This window comes from Salvelinus sp. IW2-2015, linkage group LG18 (assembly GCF_002910315.2).
Source record: "Salvelinus sp. IW2-2015 linkage group LG18, ASM291031v2, whole genome shotgun sequence".
In the NCBI taxonomy this organism is placed as follows: Eukaryota; Metazoa; Chordata; class Actinopteri; order Salmoniformes; family Salmonidae; genus Salvelinus; species Salvelinus sp. IW2-2015.
Window position 1 is genome coordinate 57551221 of NC_036858.1, and position 21203 is coordinate 57572423.

A 21203-nucleotide genomic window follows, 5' to 3' on the forward strand; every position below is an offset into this window, starting at 1 on the left:
ACGTTTTGGGGTCCATACACAGATCGGCTACATACTGTAACTGGCTACACATCCACAGGCATACATTTATTTTTATCCTCCACTACACAATAAGCAAGTAAATAGTTAGCTATGTTACTTCAGCTGCATTGCAAGGCAAGCTTACACACTTGTAAATTTACAGTAAATGTTTTAGCTAGCTAGATTCTTTACATCCACTGTTTCACAAGACGACAGCCTGGTTTGCTGGTTTTCTCAGGAGTCACTAAAACATTAAACAACACAAATGACAAATTCATTCTCCTAACACTAGCTAGCTGGGTAATGTTAGCTAGTCAGACAACTTGCTAAATAGCGATTTTCATAAATTAACTTTATGACAAACAAATATGCACAAACGTTTGTCTCTACATTAACTAACATATTCCTCTCAATTGTAAATTTTTAGCTTGACTCGTTATGACGTTATAACAACTTACACCTGGTTCCACCATAATGTTTTGTCAGCCATCTTTGTTGAAGGACGCCACAAAGCAAGGGTGGCTCCGCGTCAAAATTTGTCATTGGAACTACTCGATATGATTGGTCATATAAAAACCTTGGGACCCAAATGCATAATGAGTGCTCTATCTTTTAGTTATCAGTGTTTATTATGATTTTAGTGGCAAAGCAGAATTAAAAAATCAAAATATGAGGTAAACTCCTAGCAGAGTCCCAAGTTCAATGTTAATATCCTCTGGCGTGTTGATGTTAATGTGTTGATGTTCTCAGAATCCATAGCCAGAATGATTTTGCAGTGCATGGTAATCAAACAGGTTAAGTCTGTGAATCCCAAAAATAGTAATATACAGATGATTAACAAAACATGCACACGACAGAACCTTGGTATTTGTGGTGAATATGAATGAAAAAAACTGTTTTGATAATGGTTTTCATACACATACCTTGTGATCTGCATAACATACCAATACCAATTGACATACCTTTGTATGCCTCCTTGTCTGTATACCTGCAGACACAGACACAAAAGTGAGCAGTTCAGTCATCAGCGCACAATACAGCTAGTCTTCAACATATTCTTATAGCCTATATATTCTTACCTCTTTGTTGATTGATATCCATTGAATTGTGTCCATTTTCTGTTTTAGAAAGATTGGCACAAATATGAAAAGAGAGATGGTATCATCATAAAACAATATCAATTTAGATCATTCAAGGGTCAAACCTTACCTTAAATTGAGGAGATCTTTACATTGTTCAGTTAAGTGCCTACTCCTGCTGTCCTTTCAAATCAAAAGGTTTCAGTTGGGCTGTTAGGTTCCTGCAAGAACCCCGACCAACTAAGGTGGTTCCTTGATGAACCCCACCTTCTATGGGGTTCTTGGAAGAACCTATTGGGGGGCATTTCAATGCCAAGAACCCTAAGGTTATTTGAAGAACTTTGAGGATCTTAGAAAAACTCTTGTTGAACCACACATTTTTTGAATGTATGGTCATACATTTGGCGGGAGGTTAGGAAGTGCAGCTCAGTTTCCCCCTCATTTTGTGGGCAGTGTGCACATAGCCTGTCTTCTCTTGAGAGCCAGGTCTGCCTTCGGCGGCCTTTCTCAATAGCAAGGCTATGCTCACTGAGTCTGTATATAGTCAAAGATTTCCTTAATTTTGGGTCATTCACAGTGGTCAGGTATTCTGCCACTATGTACTCTCTGTTTAGGGCCAAATAGCATTCTAGTTTGATCTGTTTTTTTGTAAAACCTTTCCAATGTATCAAGTAATTATCTTTGTGTTTTCTCATGATTTGGTTGGGTCTAATTGTGTTGCTGCCCTGGGGCTCTATGGGGTCTGTTTATGTTTGTAAACAAAGCCCAAGGACCAGCTTGCTTAGGGGGCTCTTCTCCGGGTTAATTTCTCTGTAGGTGATGGCTTTTTATGGAAGGTTTAGTCTCTCTCTGTCTTTTTGTCTCTGTCTCTTTCTCTCTGTCTCTCTCTCTCTCAGCCTCTCTTCTTCTTTTGCTCTCTCTTGCTGCCTTAGGCTCTGGTAACTGTGAGGAGGAACGATCACAGAATGTCTCAGTTTCTAAATAGTAGAAACAAACCACATCAGCCCATGTTTCATCCCTACAGCCTCTGGGGGATTTACAATGTGAGCAGAGTGGTAAAGCCAATCAAACAGCTCATTAGCAAGTTATAATAACAACTCTGTGAGAGTGAAACTGCACATGGTGCCTGCCGTGTGAAACAAGAGAGATCCAATTGACTCATGCCACACAAACACAAGTACACACACACACACACACACACACACACACACACACACACACACACACACACACACACACACACACACACACACACACACACACACACCACACACACACCACACACAACACAACACAACACACACACACACACAACCACACACACACACACACACAGTTCAGTCCCTCTGCATTGGACCGTTAGCTTGATGGCGTCAGAGCTGATGGGATGGTAGTGCGTCAGAGAGAAACACAGAGGCAGTGTGTATGTTGACTACTGAGGGCCCCAGTCCCTCAGGCTGATCTGGGGAGAATGAAAGAGATGCTATGGTGCCACTGCTGACTCAGTCTCTGTAGAGACAGACAGAGCAGAACGTTAGAGAGAGAAAGATCGAGAGAGGGAGGGAGGGAAAATGAGAAAGAGGGGGAGGGGGGGGGGCTGGGTTTGTTCTGTTCTGCTGCAGTTCCGTTATTTTCTTCAATTATTCAAACCAGTCTCTCCCTTCCTCTTTTCCCCAACTCTCTCTTTCTCTCTCCTGCTCTCACCCTCTCTATACTCCTCTTTCTCTCTCTCATTCCCCCTTTTATTTCTCCATCCCTCTCTGTTCCACTGTGTGATCTCTTTTCTGAATGACCCATTTCTTGTTGTCATGTTAATAAGTCAGTTGGATGTAAATTCTTAGTGTTTTGTAGGGAGGAACTCCACAACATCAGAGGAAGCTGTGCTCTGACAGTCTGACAAAAGATCAAGCTTAGTCCTCGGCTTGACATAAATTAAAGATGATTCTAGGAATCAAGTTCCATTTGAGTCAATATTAAACTAATCTCTTTGTACTGCAGGTATCAAGGAACTGACTGGTTAATAATCTAGTTTTAAAAGTTTACCTTCATGGAATCTGACATTTCCGTTGACATACATTTCAGTATGGAGCCATTTGTATTTCGTAATCCATTTAGCTGAGGTTTGACATTTCCTTTTCAGATCTCTCTTCTCTCTCTCCATTGTTAGACTAAAGCCTGTATCAAGGGGCATAATATAAAATATATTGTTTTATACTCTCTATTCCAAATCCTCCCAAATCCTTCATTCCCAGACATGTGACTCGTGATCGAGTCATGTTATATTCCTTCCATATGACACTTTGTTCTTAGCCCCCTGAAACCTCTCGAGTTCAGCCCCCTTTTTCTTCCTGTTGAATCTGCTTCCTGTCAACACAAACCAGGAGTCCCATGCTCCCCCACCACCACCGTTAAGGCTTCTGGGTCGACTACAGTTAGATTCAGGGACAAAGCCAGAACGTATAGGAACCTTCAATGTTTTTCTCCACGTTTTGTTAAGGACAAGAGGTAGGACACAAGGTATTAAGGAAATACAATTGGGAGTCACCCCCAGGCTGTGTGTGTATGGCATGGCCTGTTTGATTGATTGACAGCTAAGAAGTTCCTCTCACGCACTATTAGATTTTACTGTACAGAGAGAGAGAGAGAGAGATCACAACATGGAGACCCCCACCAAATGCTAAATGTATTAATAGTACTTTAATTATTCAGATAAAATTATATTACATGACATTTAAGCCATACTTGGCAGATAAAAGCTGAAATACTGCTATCATAAACTGAACAGCAAGTAGAGAACATGTACTTTAATGTACTGTCGGACTATATCAAGCATCTAATGTACGGCCTGAACTATTCCAGATCTTTTTTTTGTTACGTATTTACCTGATTTGTTTGATATTTAACAATTAACACTTAACAAATAGTAACACATTTTTGTTTTACTAATGCTGTGTTTTTATGGTCTCCACTTTAGCTCCCTGCAGCTAATCTGGGCATATGGTCAATAATGGGTTTTACTAGAGATAGTTTAGGAGTAGAACAATCCCTCATTGTCTCAAAATCATCCTTGCATCATTGAGACTAAGCCGGGTGGGGGTTAAAATAACCCCTCGTGCAGATAATGTCCGGATGAACCCAGAGTGGCTTATGATGCCCCATTCTGCATGGGAGGGGTGGAACCAGCCCTGACTAAGCATTTATAAGAGCTCTGTTTTCATTCAAGGTTAAGCTCTCGGCAACACACTCAAGAGTGTGGGGTCAACAGCTTCATTATTGCAATAATTAATCAATATTAAATAAAGATGATTGCTTGAAGAAATGACAAAGTCTCTCTCAGTATGAATTTCCACAACATGCTACAGGTATTCGTACGGTATGTTCTCGGCAGAAATAGTTTGCATGATAACAATATCGGACGAAAATGCTGTGATAGAAGTAACATATCATGTCTGTTGGTTGGATGTTGCAGAGCTTGTCAAAAATAGTAATATAAATAGTAATATAGTATAATACAGTATAGCATAAATAAAATAGTAAATACTTTATATTCACCTATACATATATACCTTTGGAAAGTATTCAGACCCCTTGACCTTTTCCACATTTTGTTACGTTACAGCCTTATTCTAAAATGGATTAGATACATTTATTTCATCAGCAAGCTACACACAATACCCCAAAATGACAAACTGAAAACATGTTTTCAGTAAAAAAAATGATATACCTTACATTTAAGTATTCAGACCCTTTACTATGAGACTCGAAATTGAGCTCAGGTGCGTCCTGTTTCCATTGATCATCCTTGAGATGTTTCTACTTGATTGGCATCCACCTGTGGATAATAAAATGTATTGGACATGATTTGGAAAGGCACAGACCTGTCTATATAGGGTGACCAGGCCGTGGCTCAGGTTGTTGATGTCCTCAATGATCTTTTTGGCCTTCCTACAGCACCCGATGTCACAGGAAGGCCAAAAACATCATCAAGGATATCAACCACCCGAGCCACGGCCTGTTCACCCCGGTATCATCCAGAAGGCAAGGCCAGTACAGGTGCATCAAAGCTGGGACCGAGAGACTGAAAAACAGCTTCTATCTCAAGGACATCAGACTGTTAAATATCCATCACTAGCCAGCTACCACCCAGTTACTCAACCCTGACCCTTAGAGGCTGCTGCCCTATAGACATGGAATCACTGGTCACTTTAATAATGGAAAACTAGTCACTTTAATAATGTTTACATACTGCTTTACTCATTTCATATGTACTGTATATACTGTATTCTATTCTACTGAATTTTAGTCAATACCACTCCGACATTGCTCGCCCTAATATTTCTATATTTCTTAATTCCATTATTTCACTTTTAGATTTGTGTGTATTGTTGGAATTGTTAGATATTACTGCACTGTTGGAGCTAGGAACACAAGCATTTCACTACATCCGCAATAACATCTGATAAAAATGTGTATGACCAATAAAGTTAGATTTGATTTTTTTATTTTATTGAAATTTAATTTAATTTTGACAGTGCATGTCAGAGCAAAAACCAAGCTATGAGGTCAAAGGAGTCCGTAGAGCTCCGAGACAGGATTGTGTCAAGGCACAGATCTGGGTAAGGGTACCAAAACATTTATGCAGCATTGATGGTCCCCAAGAACATAGTGGCCTCCATAATTTTTAAATGGAATAAGTCTGGAACCACCAGAAGCGGTCTTCTGGTCAGGCTCCAGAGACGGGCACATCGCGCACCACTTCCTAGCATACTACTCGCCAATGTCCAGTCTCTTGACAACAAGGTAGATGAAATCCGAGCAAGGGTAGCATTCCAGAGAGACATAAGAGACTGTAACGTTCTTTGCTTCACGGAAACATGGCTCACTCGAGACACGCTATCAGAGTCGGTACAGCCAGCTGGTTTCTTCACGCATCGCGCCGACAGAAACAAGCATCTTTCTGGTAAGAAGAAGGGCYGGGYMGTATGCCTTATGATTAACGAGACGTGGTGTGATCATAACAACATACAGGAACTCAAGTCCTTCTGTTCACCTGACTTAGAATTCCTCACAATCAAATGCCGACCGCATTATCTACCAAGAGAATTCTCTTCAATTATAATCACAGCCGCATATATTCCCCCCCAAGCAAACACATCGATGGCCCTGAACGAATTTCATTTGACTCTATGTAAACTGGAAACCACATATCCCGAGGCTGCATTCATTGTAGCTGGGGATTTTAACAAGGCTAATCTGAAAACAAAACTCCCTAAATTCTATCAGCACATCGATTGTGCAACCAGGGCTGGTAAAACCCTGGATCATTGTTATTCTAACTTCCGCGACGCACTCCCCCGCCCTCCTTTCGGAAAAGCTGACCACGACTTCATTTTGTTGCTCCCTGCCTATAGACAGAAACTAAAACAGGAAGCTCCCGCGCTCAGGTCGGTTCAACGCTGGTCCGACCAATCTGATTCCACGCTTCAAGATTGCTTCGATCACGTGTACTGGGATATGTTCCGCATAGCGTCGAACAACAACATTGACGAATACGCTGATTCGGTGACCGAGTTTATTAGCAAGTGCATCGGTGATGTTGTACCCACAGCGTTTATTAAAACATTCCTGGACTCTCTCTCTCTGTGGACAAGCTCTCTCTCTCTCTCTCTCTCTCTCTGTCTCTCTGTCTCTCTCTCTCTCTCTGTCTATCTCTCTCTCTGTCTCTCTGTCTCTCTCTCTCTGTCTATCTCTCTCTCTGTCTCTCTCTCTCTCACTCACTCACTCAACTCACTCACTCACTCACTCACTCACTCACTCACTCACTCACTCACACGAGACACGCTACAGAGTCGGTACAGCCAGCTGGTTTCTAAGCCTTTGGCACCACACCGCCATAATAATAATCTGTGTGCTTTAGCATGCTATCGATCTGTCATTCCCTCTCTCATGACTCACTCACTCACTCACTCACTCACTCACTCACTCACTCACTCACTCACTCACTCACACGAGACACGCTATCAGAGTCGGTACAGCCAGCTGGTTTCTAAGCCTTTGGCACCACACCGCCATAATAATAATCTGTGTGCTTTAGCATGCTATCGATCTGTCATTCCCCTCTCTCTCCGTGATACATGTAACAACCCCCACATCCACCCCCCATCTTCTCCTGCAGTTTTTCATCTGTTTATTTTTTTTGTATTTCGCCTCTTTCTGTGTCCATGTCATTTGTCCTGGGATACCTGTGCTAAAGTCTATTTAAGTCACCAGTCACAGCAGGGTAGCCATATATGGAGGCATCAGAAAATGCATGATCCTTCCTTGTCGAATTTCTGTTCTTTTTCACAGCGTGTGTGGGTACCAGGTACAGGTAGTCCTTCTCTTTGATAGATGTGGGTGTGATATCTGTGGTGTAACTGACTCAGTAGCTCCTCCCTGTGGCTGATGCACAGATGTGTTTCCCAGATGGCGTTTTCATCGACGACACAGCGTACATACTGTACACTGTACATCACACATCAGAAACGTGTGACAGATGAGAGAGAGAGAGATGCTTGTTGCAACAGGAGAGAACAGAATCAATGCATGTTATAGTAAAGAACATAGGCAGCTCGTGAGTTTGGGAAGCTTGCAATTTAGCCTACCATTTCTACCGATCTGCGTGAGAGTTATGATGATTTTTTTGTTTCTCAAAATCATAATTTTTCCGTTAATTAATTAGGCAATGGGTGTCATTGTCCCACATGTGGGAATGCAGGTGACAAACTTAAGTCTGCATATTATGCCCATAGAAACGCATTGGACTTATTCTAGACAGATTTTGGCGAGAGTGAGCTCTCTCACTTTGCCTCTTCCTCTCTGAACATAGGCAGCTCGTGAGTTTGGGCTCTCAAGTGGCACAGCCGTCTAAGCCACTGCATCTCAGTGCTAGAGGTGTCCCTATAGACACCCTGGTTTGAATCCAGGCTGTATCACAACCGGCCGTGATTGAGAGTCCCATAGGGCGGTGCACAATTGGCCCAGCGTTGTCCGGGTTTGGCCCGTGTAGGCCATCATTGTAAATAAGAATTTGTTCTTAGCTGACTTGTCTAGTTAAATAAAGGTTAAATAAATAAATAAAATACAATGACAGCCCACCAAAAGGCAAAAGGCCTCCTGCGGGGACGGGGGTTGGGATTAAAAATGTAACAGAAATAGAGGACAAAACACACATGACGACAAGAGCTACACCACAACACTACATAAAGAGAGACCTGAGACAACAACACAGCATGGTAGCAGCACAACATGGTAGCAGCACAAAACCTGGTGCAAACATTATTGGGCACAGACAAGAGTACAAGGGCAAGAAGGTAGAGATAACATTATATCACGCAAAGCAGCCACAACTGTCAGTAAGTGTCCATGATTGAGTCTTTGAATGAAGACTCATGATGACTCCAGTTTGAGTGTTTTTGCAGCTCGTTCCAGTCGCTAGCTGCAGCAAACTGAAAAGAGGAGCGACCCAGGGATGTGTGTGCTTTGGGGACCTTTAACAGAATGTGACTGGCAGAACGGGTGTTGTATGTGGAGTATGAGGGCTGCAGTAGGTATCTCAGATACGGGGGTGTGAGGCCTAAGGAGAGAGTGAGGCCTAAAATTCAGGAAGGAAGATCATCAGGCAATTATTGTGTATTTCATCTTTCTTAGAACAGAAGATGTGTTCCTGAGAGTCTTAGCTTTCAGGAATGGGGTCATATTTGCTAATAGCCCAAACTGTTCCAAGGCTGGAGCCAAATTCATAGCATAAATATCACAATTGCATTCAATTCCTTTCCCCCAGTCATTCTGTGCTATTTTGTCAAAGTCCCTTCTAATGAGTCTTGTGTAACTTGTAAACGTTGTAGAGGGGAACAGAAGGCACATATATGTTCCTGAGAGTCTTTTGGGGGTCATAATAGCTAATGGCCCAAACCGTTCACATGCTAGAGCCAAATTCACAGGAAGAAAACAAATTCTACATGCTACACTGGCTTTAGAAACCGCTGGGTGCAGAATAAAAACAGCCTGCCCGCCTGTTCCGAGGCATCTGCATGGTCCTAAAGCACAATAGGATGCCTCCCTCCCTCCTCACCATAGTTGAACCATCAGCGATGACATGACTACACAGTGTGACTGTGGCCTCCGCTTTCGGTAACGAGCCTAATGACTCAGAGATGATTAAGAAGAGGTGACAAACACACAGACGCCCAGCCGTTCCTTTATTCTCTCTCATCTATGTGTATGTAGACTGATTACAGAGAAAGGAAAAACACTTGAGGAGTTTAATTAGCTTTCAGTGCAGCAGGTTGATGGAACGACAAAGAGGATAATGTTCTTTTCAATTAAATGCGGTTCTTTCCATCTGCACCGTTAGGGGTGGGTTTCAGGGGCTGCATCCTCAAATGCCTTTGGCCCAGCCCCTAACCTTTTGATGGTCGAAGAATTGTGAAATTGCAGGCTGAAAAAAAAACATGCGCTGATGTGTAACAATGTGGGAGGCATCCTATTGTGTAACAATGTGGGAGGCATCCTATTGTGTAACAATGTGGGAGGGAGGCATCCTATTGTGTAACAATGTGGGAGGGAGGCATCCTATTGTGTAACAATGTGGAGGGAGGATCCTATTGTGTTAACAATGTGGGAGGGGGCATCCTATTGTGTAACATGTGGGAGGGAGGCAATCCTATTGTGTAACAATGTGGGAGGGAGGCATCCTATTGTGTAAAATGTGGAGGGAGGCATCCTATTGTGTAACAATGTGGGAGGGAGCATCCTATTGTGTAACAATGGTGGGAGGCATCCTATTGTGTAACAATGTGGGAGGGAGGCATCCTATTGTGTAACAATGTGGGAGGGAGGCATCCTATTGTGTAAAATGTGGGAGGGAGGCATCCTATTTGTACAATGTGGGAGGGAGGCATCCTATTTGTGTAACAATGTGGGAGGGAGGCATCCTATTGTGTAACAATGTGGGAGGAGGCATCTATTGTGTAACAATGTGGGAGGGAGGCATCCTATTGTGTAACAATGTGGGAGGGAGGCATCCTATTGTGTACAAATGTGGGAGGGAGGCATCCTATTGTGTACCAATGTGGGAGGAGGCATCTATTGTGTAACAATGTGGGAGGGAGGCATCCTATTGTGTACAAATGTGGGAGGGAGGCATCCTATTGTGTAACAATGTGGGAGGCATCCTATTGTGTAACAATGTGGGAGGCATCCTATTGTGTAACAATGTGGGAGGGAGGCATCCTATTGTGTAACAATGTGGGAGGGAGGCATCCTATTGTGTAACAATGTGGGAGGGAGGCTCCTATTGTGTAACAATGTGGGAGGGAGGCATCCTATTGTGTAAAATGTGGGAGGGAGGCATCCTTTGTGTAACATGTGGAGGGAGGCATCCTATTGTGTAACAATGTGGGAGGAGCATCCTATTGTGTAACAATGTGGGAGGGAGGCATCCTATTGTGTAACAATGTGGGAGGGAGGCATCCTATGTGTAACAATGTGGGGGGAGGCATCCTATTGTGTAACAATGTGGGAGGGAGGCTCCTATTGTGTAACAATGTGGGAGGGAGGCATCCTATTGTGTAACAATGTGGGAGGGAGGCATCCTATTGTGTAACAATGTGGAGGCATCATATTGTGTAACAATGTGGGAGGGAGGCATCCTATTGTGAAACAATGTGGGAGGTAGGCATCCTATTGTGTAACAATGTGGGAGGGAGGCATCCTATTGTGTAAAAGTGGGAGGCTCTATTGTGTAACAATGTGGGAGGGAGGCATCCTATTGTGTAAAATGTGGGAGGGAGGCACCTATTGTGTAACAATGTGGGAGGCATCCTATTTGTGTAACAATGTGGGAGGAGGCATCCTATTGTGTAACAATGTGGGAGGGAGGCATCCTATTGTGTAACAATGTGGGAGGGAGGCATCCTATTGTGTAAACAATGTTGGGAGGGAGGCATCCTTTGTTGTAACAATGTGGGAGGCATCCTATTGTGTAACAATGTGGGAGGCATCCTATTGTGTAACAATGTGGGAGGCATCCTATTGTGTAACAATGTGGGAGGGAGGCATCCTATTGTGTAACAATGTGGGAGGGAGGCATCCTTTGTGGTAACAATGTGGGAGGGAGGCATCCTATTGTGTAACAATGTGGGAGGCATCCTATTGTGTAACAATGTGGGAGGGAGCATCCTATTTGTGTAACAATGTGGGAGGCATCCTATTGTGTAACAATGTGGGAGGCATCTATTGTGTAACAATGTGGGGAGGCATCCTATTGTGTAACAATGTGGGAGGCATCCTATTGTGGTAACAATGTGGGAGGCATCCTATTGTGTAACAATGTGGGAGGGGCCATCCTATTGTGTAACAATGTGGGGAGGCAATCCTAGTGTGTAACAATGTGGGAGGGCGGCATCTATTGTGTAACAATGTGGGAGGCATCATATTGTGTAACAATGTGGGAGGCCATCATATTGTGTAACAATGTGGGAGGCATCCTATTGTGTAAACAATGTGGGAGGCATCCTATTGTGTAACAATGTGGGCGGCATCCTATTGTGTAACATGTGGGGGCATCTATTGTGTACAATGTGGGAGGCATCCTATTGTGTAACAATGTGGGAGGCATCCTATTGTGTAACAATGTGGGAGGCATCCTATGTGTAACAATGTGGGAGGCATCACTTTGTGTAACAATGTGGGAGGCATCCTATTGTGTAACAATGTGGGAGGTAGGCATCCTATTGTGTAACAATGTGGGAGGCATCTTTGTGTAACAATGTGGGAGGAGGCATCCTATGTGTAACAATGTGGAGGAGGCATCTATGTGTAACAATGTGGGAGGGGCATCCATTGTGTAACAATGTGGGAGGGAGGCATCCTATTGTGTAACAATGTGGGAGGGCGGCATCCTATTGTGTAACAATGTGGGAGGGAGGGCATCCTATTGTGTAACAATGTGGGGAAGGTGAACGGGGGGGGCATCCTATTGTGTAACAATGTGGGAGGGAGGCATCCTATGTTGTAACAATGTGGGAGGGAGGCATCTAATTGTGTAACAATGTGGGAGGGAGGCATCCTATTGTGTAACAATGTGGGAGGGAGGCATCCTATTGTGTAACATTCTCAGAGAAGAAACACTTTGAAGTGTATAGTATCTTCATACAGGTATCATACAGCATCTCTGACTGTGCTTCATCATTCTGGGGGGCGGAGGGAGACAGGGAGGGACAGAGAGATGAAAGGGAAACAGAAAGCTCCAGGGTAGCAGTGTGGGGAGTGGTAAATGGGAAGCTGTGAATTTTCAGTAAACACCTGCTCACATTGCCTTAATGAGTTCTGTAATGAGGCTGACATTTCTATCTGCGACCCCTGAGTGTATGTGTGCGCGTTTGTGTGTATATGATGCGCGTGCGTTTATGTGTGGGCATGTTTGTGTCTCCCTGATGTGAACTAAGAGGATCAAGCCTCACAAGTGTTTTTGTGAAAGATTTTAGTCAAGTATTCAACAAGGTTTTTGTTGTTATGCCTTTGTCTGGTTGTTGATGACTACTGTGTGGATAACAAAGTTTTCAAGACAAGTCTCATTGCACCTCTATGGTAACAAAGGATGAACTTAATTTGTTCTTGTCTTAAGCTGGGCTCTGTGTCATTAACATCATTAGCGACTACTGCTACATTATAAACTAGGTGGTTCGAGCCCTGAATGCTGATTGGCTGAAAGTCGTGGTATATCAGATCATATACCACGGGTATGACAAAACATGTATTTTTACTGCTCCAATTATGTTGGTAACCAGTTTATAATAGCAATAAGGCACCCCTGTGGTTTGTGATATATTGCCAATATACCACGGCTAAGGGCTGTATCCAGGCACTCCACGTTGCGTCATGGGTAAGAACAGCCCTTATCCGTGTTAAATAGGCCATATACCACACCCCCTCAGGCCTTATTGCTTTAATGACTCTGCTTGTATTGGCCATTTTGTTCTAATCAGGCAGGGATTTAGTGCTTCGTTGTGTACCACTAGGGAATTAGTGCTCCGTTGTGTACCACTAGGGAATTAGTGCTCCATTGTGTACAACTAGGAATTGACCTGTGTGCTCCGTTGTGTACCACTAGGGAATTAGTGCTCCATTGTGTACAACTAGGGAATTAGTGCTCCGTTGTGTACCCACTATGTGGAATTTAGTGCTCCGTTGTGTAACCACTAGGGAATTAGTGCTCCGTTGTGTACCACTAGGGAATTAGTGCTCTCCGTTGTGTACCACTAGGGAATTAGTGCTCCATTGTTACCAACTAGGAATTAGTGCTCCGTTGTGTACCACTGGGAATTAGTGCTCCATTGTGTCCACTGGGGAATTAGTGCTCCATTGTTGTACCACACGAAATCGTGCTCCATTGTGTACCCACTTCGTGGGATTCAGTGCTCCATTGTGTACCACAACGGAAATTAGTGCTCTATTGTGTACCACTGGGGATTAGTGCTCCATTGTGTACAAACTAGGGAATTATCGCTCCGTTTGTGCCACAATACGAATTGCGTGGCTCTATGTGTACCACTGGGAATTATGCTCCATTGTGTACCACAACGGAATTCGTGCTCCATTGCTGTTACCACTGGGGAATTAGTGCTCCGTTGTGTACCACAACGGAATTCGTGCTCCATTGTGTACCACTGGGGAATTAGTGCTCCATTGTGTACCATTCATTGTTTAGCAGTGAATCAGAATATATAGAATGTTTACGTGCTATTCTGTCAATATTGTCCCACTGGTTTAGCTGCTGACACCTTATTCTAGGTCCACACAAGTTGACACAAGTTGACGCGTACTGTACATTTAGTTAGCTAAATTAAATCTAGCAACTGCTTGAATCTGTTTAGGTGGGAAGGTTCAAGCAGACACAAATGTTGCTCCTAAGTACATACTGTGTCTAGGAAATAAGACAATACTAACCTTAACCATTGAGACATAAACACATGCACACACATACACACACACACAAAACTGACCTTAGATCGGTGTCAAGATTCTAGACCTAGGGGCAACCTAGGGGCAACTTCATGATACGCTATCCTTATGGCTTCTGCTCATCCCGTCCCCCTGCTCCTCCTCCCTCTCTCTCTCTCCTCAGTATGTTGAGACCATCAGCAGCAAGCAGAGTGACCTGGACCAGTACACAGCAGAGGGCTACAAGAATGCACTGTCAGAGGAGAGGAGGAGGTACTGTTTCCTGGTGGATAGACAGTGTGCCGTGGCCAAGAACAACAGCTCCTACCACAGCAAAGTGAGCAAAGTCTACATCTACATGTCAACAGTTTCTGCACCTAGGGTTGGAAACTCTCCTGGTTAAGATCCGAAGGGAATAGGCAGGGAGGAAATCCTCCAATCAGAATTTCTGGAAAAACTTTTGGGAAAGCTACTGACATTTGTCCACCCTACACTATCTAGAAGGTGCTATCTAGAGACTGAGCAGTGAGATGAGAGAGGTGGAGGAAGAGAAGAAACGAGAGGAGGGGATGGGGGTGAGGAGGAGAGGAGGGGATGGGGATGAGGGGAGCTGATAGACTGAGTAGTGGGAAGAGAGAGGAGAGGTGGAGTAGAAGAAAGGAGAGGAGGGGTGAGGAGGGGAAGGGGGGGAGCTGAGACACTGAGCAGTGGGAGGTGGAGGAGAGCAGGAGGAGTGAGGAGGAGAGGAGTGGAAGGGGGGGTGAGAGAATGCTGAAAGACTGAGCAGTGGAAAGTGAGAGGAAGAGAGGATAGGAAGGGAAGGGAAGGGTGTCCCACTTCCACAAGTACACTGTAGTCCAGGTGTGAATCACCAGGGGGAGAATGTGTGGGGGCTGACTGTCTATAGACAATACTGATGTGCTGAGAGAGAAAGAGAAGAAAGAGAGAGCGAGAGAGGAATAGAGAGGAACCAGAGAGAGATAGAGAGAGAGAGTTTGAGATCAAGGGAAAGAGGAAGAGAGCGGAGAGAGAAAGAAAGGAGGGGGAGAGAGAATTAGTTTAGAAGCGATTTCGAAAGACTCTGTGAAAAGGGAAATATGGAGACCGAGAGATTGTATATGAAAAGAAGTTGTAGGGAGACAAAGACAGAACGATTGAGGGCGTATTGTGTGAGTCACATAGGAGGAGTGGGCGAGAGAGGACCCACTCTTCAGACAGGTTCTCCCTCCCTCTCTCTCTCTCCGTCTTTCCTTCTTCCCTCTCTCTGTCTCTGTCTCTGTCTCTGTCTGTCTCTCTCTCTCTCTGTCTCTCACTCTCTCTCTAGTCCACACTGTAGAACACTCCAACTTAATATGGTATGGTCGCGCCCTCCATGTATAAGACAGCCATAATGAAGGTGACAGAGTAGGAGCAGGGGAACCGAAACAAACAGGTTGAAGAAGTGTATTGAGATGAAAGATGAAGAGGCAGACCATCTGCCAGTGGAGTTTATATCATCTCTCTGGCAAGGTGCTCCACAGGCCACACTCCCACACACACAACACACGGTACATTACCTAGGCAATACTGCCAACTGGGAGCTTAGTCACCTTCTGGCACCGCTATCCGGTCCACCAACAGAGAGAGACCAAGGAGGAGCACTCTGACTGGTACACAGAATGCGATAAGGAAGACAACATAGGTAGACATATTTATGTACGCTATGGACAGAGACAAATAGTAACAAAGATTGAAGGATATTTTGTTTTAATTGAACCTTTATTTAACTAGGCAAGTCAGTTAAGAACAAATTCTTATTTACAATAACAGCCCACACCCTAACCTAGATGACGCTGGGCCAAATGTGAGCCGCCCTATGGGACTCCCAATCACACCCATTTGTGATACAGCCTGGAATTGAACCAGGGTCTGTAGTGACGCCTCTAGCACTGAGATGCAGTGCCTTAGACCGCTGCGCCACTCGAGAGATATGTCACTTGGATAAATACTGTCTGACAGTCAAACAAATGTAATTGTTATTTGGTATCAATGGGCACACTCAATGTGCTATTTAGAACCTAAATGTGTTCTTCTGCTGTCCTCATAGGAGAACCCTTTTCAAGAACCCTTTTTGGTTTTAGGTAGAATCATTTTGGTTCAAGGTAGAACCCTTTTGGGTTCCATGTAGAACCTTTTCCACATATTTTGGGTTCAACATGGAACCCAAAAGGGTTCTACATGGAACACTAAAGGGTTCTCCTATGGGGACAGCCAAAGAAAAAATGGTTCCAAAATGGTTCTAAGAGTGAAGTTTATGGAGAAATCTGGCAACCCTGCTGAGTATTACAGCCTGTGTTAAACTCAGAAAGCTTTAACGACAACATGTGGGTGTGGGGATAAAACTGATCAGAGGTAAGCTAGAGCAGGAAACCCAGAGTTGAGGAGAAAGCTGGAGGAAAGGCCTGGAGGCTACAGATGGTGTCGCAGGCTGCCTTGAGTGTTATAATCCTGGGAGGCTGCTGGTGGACAGCTTTGTGCTGAAACGGCTACTAGACTGGTAATGAGGCTGCTTCAGCTCCCCGGCCAACAGATACTGTAGAAGAGCTGTCAGAGCCGAGAGAGAAGGATGTCTTGGTTTGGTGATATGGCAGAGGGTGTGAAGTGAAGCTCTCTCTCTCCTTCTCTCTCTCTCTCGCTCTCCTTCTCCCTCTCTTTCTCTCCTCCTTAAATACACACATACCTCACATCACTTACCTTTTGAGCGGGTTCAAAGGAACACCTTGTTAATCACTCCTCTTCCATCACCAGAACATCTCTATATTCACCTATCTCACCCCTACACAATGTCTCACCTTTCTCTCCCTCTGTCTTTTTTTACCGCTCTTCTCCAGGGTAAGGACCTTCTAGCCCAAAAGATCCCAGCATGGCAGCAGGCGTGTGCTGACCCTACCAAGCTGCCTGACCGTGCCATGCTCCTGGCTCAGCAGATGACCTCTGCAGGGGGTACCCTGGGGTCCGGCTCCCACACTCACCACGGCTCCAAGGGCAACCTGCTCATCTCTGACCCTATCCCCGGGGCCAAGCCTCTGCCTGTACCCCCCGAGCTGGCTGCACTAATGGCCCAACAGGTGGGTCACTGTTACTAAGATGTTACTATGCTATTACTATGGTACAGCTACAGATGTAGGATCTATTTTGATCATTGAGAATGTTCCTGCACTGCAGGAAATGCAAACTTGAAGAGTATTCAAGGTTTAAAAGGGCTTCTAAAGTTTGTCATTTCCACTTTAAAATGGCAGACTTGGATTACCCTAACGAAAAATGTATCAACCCCTACAAGATTTTTCCATTCATTATATTTCACATAATAATTCACATTTCCTGTTGCTGCAGGATTATTTTCCTGCTGTAACAAAGTGGCTGAAATGAAGATCCTACATCTACATAGAGCTGCTATGGTTTTTCAGCCCAATTGGTGTGGAGAAACATTCAGCTAATCGAGTGCCACAGGCATCAATTGTTGCTCATCATCACTAATTGTGTTTTTGATTATGAAGCTTTGAAGAGCTTTGTGTGAGTGCCTGTGTTTGTGTACGAACCTCTGTATCAGTGTGTTGCATCAGTGATTGAGCGGGTATTCTTGAGTCTTGAAGCACACAGCAGGTTTGTGGGCTGCAGCTCTAACGACGAACCTTAATTAAATTAACACCACCAGCTATTCTGTCAGCTAGCTCGTTCAAGATTGAGGTCGAAACTATTCATGTCCTGAGGACATCGGGAAATGCCTTCCAAACTGGCCACTAGGGGCAACAGTGAGCACTATTACCATCCAGTAGGCTAGGGTGTCGTGGATGGGCGTAATCCCATGACTCTGGATCATTATCTTACGTGTTTGATCCCAGTAGTGGACACTGTTTTTTTAATTTTTGGTTTTATCCCTATCCCAAACCTTAACCCTTTTCTTAACCCTTTGTAATGAGTGCCTGAAAGTAATGTTTTAAACCTATCCCAAACCTTGCAAAACTGAAAGGGAAAACCACCACATTTAACCATGGCAAGGTGACTGGGAATATGGCCGAATACAAACAGTGTAGTTATTCCCTACATAAGACAAACAGGCAAAATGTCAGTACAGAGACATATGTGTCAAGGTCTACAGACAATCACGGACTACAAAGGGAAAACCAGCCACGTAGCGCACAACGACGTCTTGCTCCCGGACAAGCTAAACACCTTCGCCCACTTTGTGGATAACACAGTGCCACCGACGCGGCCCACTACCAAGGACTGTGGGCTCTCCTTCTCCGTGGCCGACGTAAGACATTTAAGCGTGTTAACCCTCACAAGGCTGCTGGCCCAGACAGCATCCCTACCCGCGTCCTCAGAGCATGCGCAGACCAGCTGGCTGGAGTGTTTACAGACATATTCAATCTCTCCCTATCCCAGTCTGCTGTCCCCACTTGCTTTCAAGATGTCCACAATTGTTCCTGTACCCAAAAAAGCAAAGGTAACTGAACTAAATGACTATCTCCCCGTAGCACTCACTTCTGTCATCATGAAGTGCTTTGAGAGGCTAGTTAAGGATTATATCACCTCTACCTTACCTGACACCCTAGACCAGGGATGGGCAATTCCAGTCCTCAAGGGCCTGATTGGTGTCATAGTTTTTCCCCAGCTCCAGCTAACACACCTGACTCCAATAATCACCTAATCATGATCTACAATTTAGAATGCAATTTGATTAATCAGCTGTGTTTGCTAGGGATGGAGAAAAAGTGTGACACCAATCAGGCCCCTGAGGACTGGAGTTGCCCACTCCTGCCCTAGACCCACTTCAATTTTCTTACCGCCCCAATAGATCCACAGACGATGCAATCGCCATCGCACTGCACACTGCCCTATCCCATCTGGACAAGAGGAATACCTATGTAAGAATGCTATTCATTAACTATAGCTCAGCATTCAACACCATAGTACCCTCCAAGCTCATCATTATGTTTGGGTACCTGGGTCTGAACCCCGACCTTTGCAACTGGGTCCTGGACTTGTGGTGAAGGTAGGAAACAACACCTTCACTTCGCTGATCCGCAACACTGGGGCCCCACAAGGGTACGTGCTCAGCCCCCTCCTGTACTCCCTGTTCACCCATGACTGCGTGGCCACACAGGCCTCCAACTCAATCATCAAGTTTGCAGACGACACAACAGTAGTGGGCCTGATTACCAACAATTACGAGACATCCTACAGGGAGGAGGTGAGGGCCCTGGGAGAGTGGTGCCAGGAAATAACCTCTCACTCAACGTCAACAAAATAAAGTAGCTGCTTGTTGACTACAGGAAACTGCAGAGGGAGCACGCCCCTATCCACATCGATGGGACCGCAGTGAAGGTGAAAAGCTTCAAATCCCTCGGCGTACACATCACTGATGTTCTGAAATGGTCCACCCACACAGATAGTGTGGTGAAGAAAACACAACAGCACCTCTTCATCTTCAGGAGACTGAAAAAATGTGGCTTCGCCCCTAAAACCCTCACAAACGTTTACAGATGCACAATTAAGAGCATCCTGTCAGGCTGTATCACCGCCTGGTACGGCAACTGCACCACCCGCAACCGCAGTGTTCTCCAGAGGGTGGTGCAGTAGGTGTCCTGCCATCCAGGACACCTACAGCACCTGTTGTCACAGGGAGGCCGAAAATACCATCAAGGACATCAACCACCCGAGCCACGGCCTGTTCATCCCGCTATCATCCAGAGGGTGAGGTCAGTACAGGTGCATCAAAGCTGGGACCGAGAGACAGATGCTGTTTTTCAATCTTAAGGCCATCAGACTGTTAAATAGCCGTCACTAGCCAGCTTCTACCCAGTTACGCAACCCTGAATCTTAGAGGCTGCTGCCCTATATACATAGACATGGAATCACTGACCACTTTAATAATGGACACTAGTCACTTTAATAATGTTTACATACTGCTTTACTTATCTCATATGCACATACTGTACTATATTCTACTATATTTTAGTCAATGCCACTCTGACTTTGCTCAATCTAATATTTATATATTTCTTAATTCCATTGTTTTACTGATAGCTTTGTGTGTATTGTTGTGAACCGTTTTTAGATACTACTGCACTGTTAGATACTACTGCACTGTTGGAGCTAGGAACACAAGCATTTCGCTACACCCGCAATAACATCTGCTAAATATGTGTATGTGACCAATAAAATTGGATTTGATTAGTACCTTAATAACCCTTTGTAATGAGTGACTGAATGTAATGTTTTAACTCTACCCCAAACCTTAACCCTTACCGTAACCATTTGTAATGAGTGACTAACCCCTTAACCCTTAACTTCTAAGTTTGACATTTGGAGCAACTTCGAAATTTGACGTGTGGAGAACATGGCTGAACGTCTAATTCTGCTATGAGACTGTGAGAGCTTGTTGAGTCTGTTGCCTAGCGATGCCCCAGGATGTTGGGATTCCATTACGGAATCTCTCAGAGCCTCTCCTTCAGAACACAGAACCCCTTTGACACACATGCACACGCACACTCACACGCACACGCACACGCACACACACACACACAAAAACAAACATTTGCTGATGCAAATAAAGTTGTTAGTGCCGCATGCTAATTAAAATGTTGCCAGTAGGAAGAAACAGACACATGTTTCTTGGGGCTGTTGGGCCATGGTTCTTTAATACCCTGCCTCTTCTCCAGATTTCTGTCTTATTATAATGATTATTATTGTTGTGTTTGTGTATGTGTATGTGTGCGTGTGTGTGTGTGCATGCATGCCTGCCTGCGTGTGTGTGTGTGTGTGTGTGTGTGTGTGTTTTATTTTATTTTTATTTCACCTTTATTTAACCAGGTAGGATAGTTGAGAACAAGTTCTCATTTGCAACTGCGACCTGGCCAAGATAAAGCAAAGCAATTCGACACATACAACAACACATAGTTACAAGAGTTACACATGGAATAAACAGAACATACAGTCAATAATACAGTTGAACAAAGAAAACAAAAAGTCTATATACAGTGAGTGCAAATGAAATAAGATAACTTCTTGTCAATATGGGGGCGCTGTTTCCACTTTGTAAAAAATCGTGCCCAAATTAAACTGCCTCGTACTCTATTCTAGATCGTACAATATGCA

The 21203-nt window shown here is 44.3% G+C and overlaps 1 protein-coding gene across 5 annotated transcripts in view; it reads left to right on the forward strand.

Moving 5' to 3' along the window:
- Positions 1 to 21203, forward strand: part of baiap2b (BAR/IMD domain containing adaptor protein 2b) — a 179448-nt gene that overhangs the window by 131713 nt on the left and 26532 nt on the right. For all 5 annotated transcript variants that reach the window (XM_024008222.2, XM_070448729.1, XM_070448728.1 and 2 more), the window contains 2 exons: positions 14248 to 14400; positions 16934 to 17170. In XM_024008222.2, the coding sequence (XP_023863990.1) occupies positions 14248 to 14400; positions 16934 to 17170 (390 nt within the window). The remainder of the gene's footprint in view (positions 1 to 14247; positions 14401 to 16933; positions 17171 to 21203) is intronic.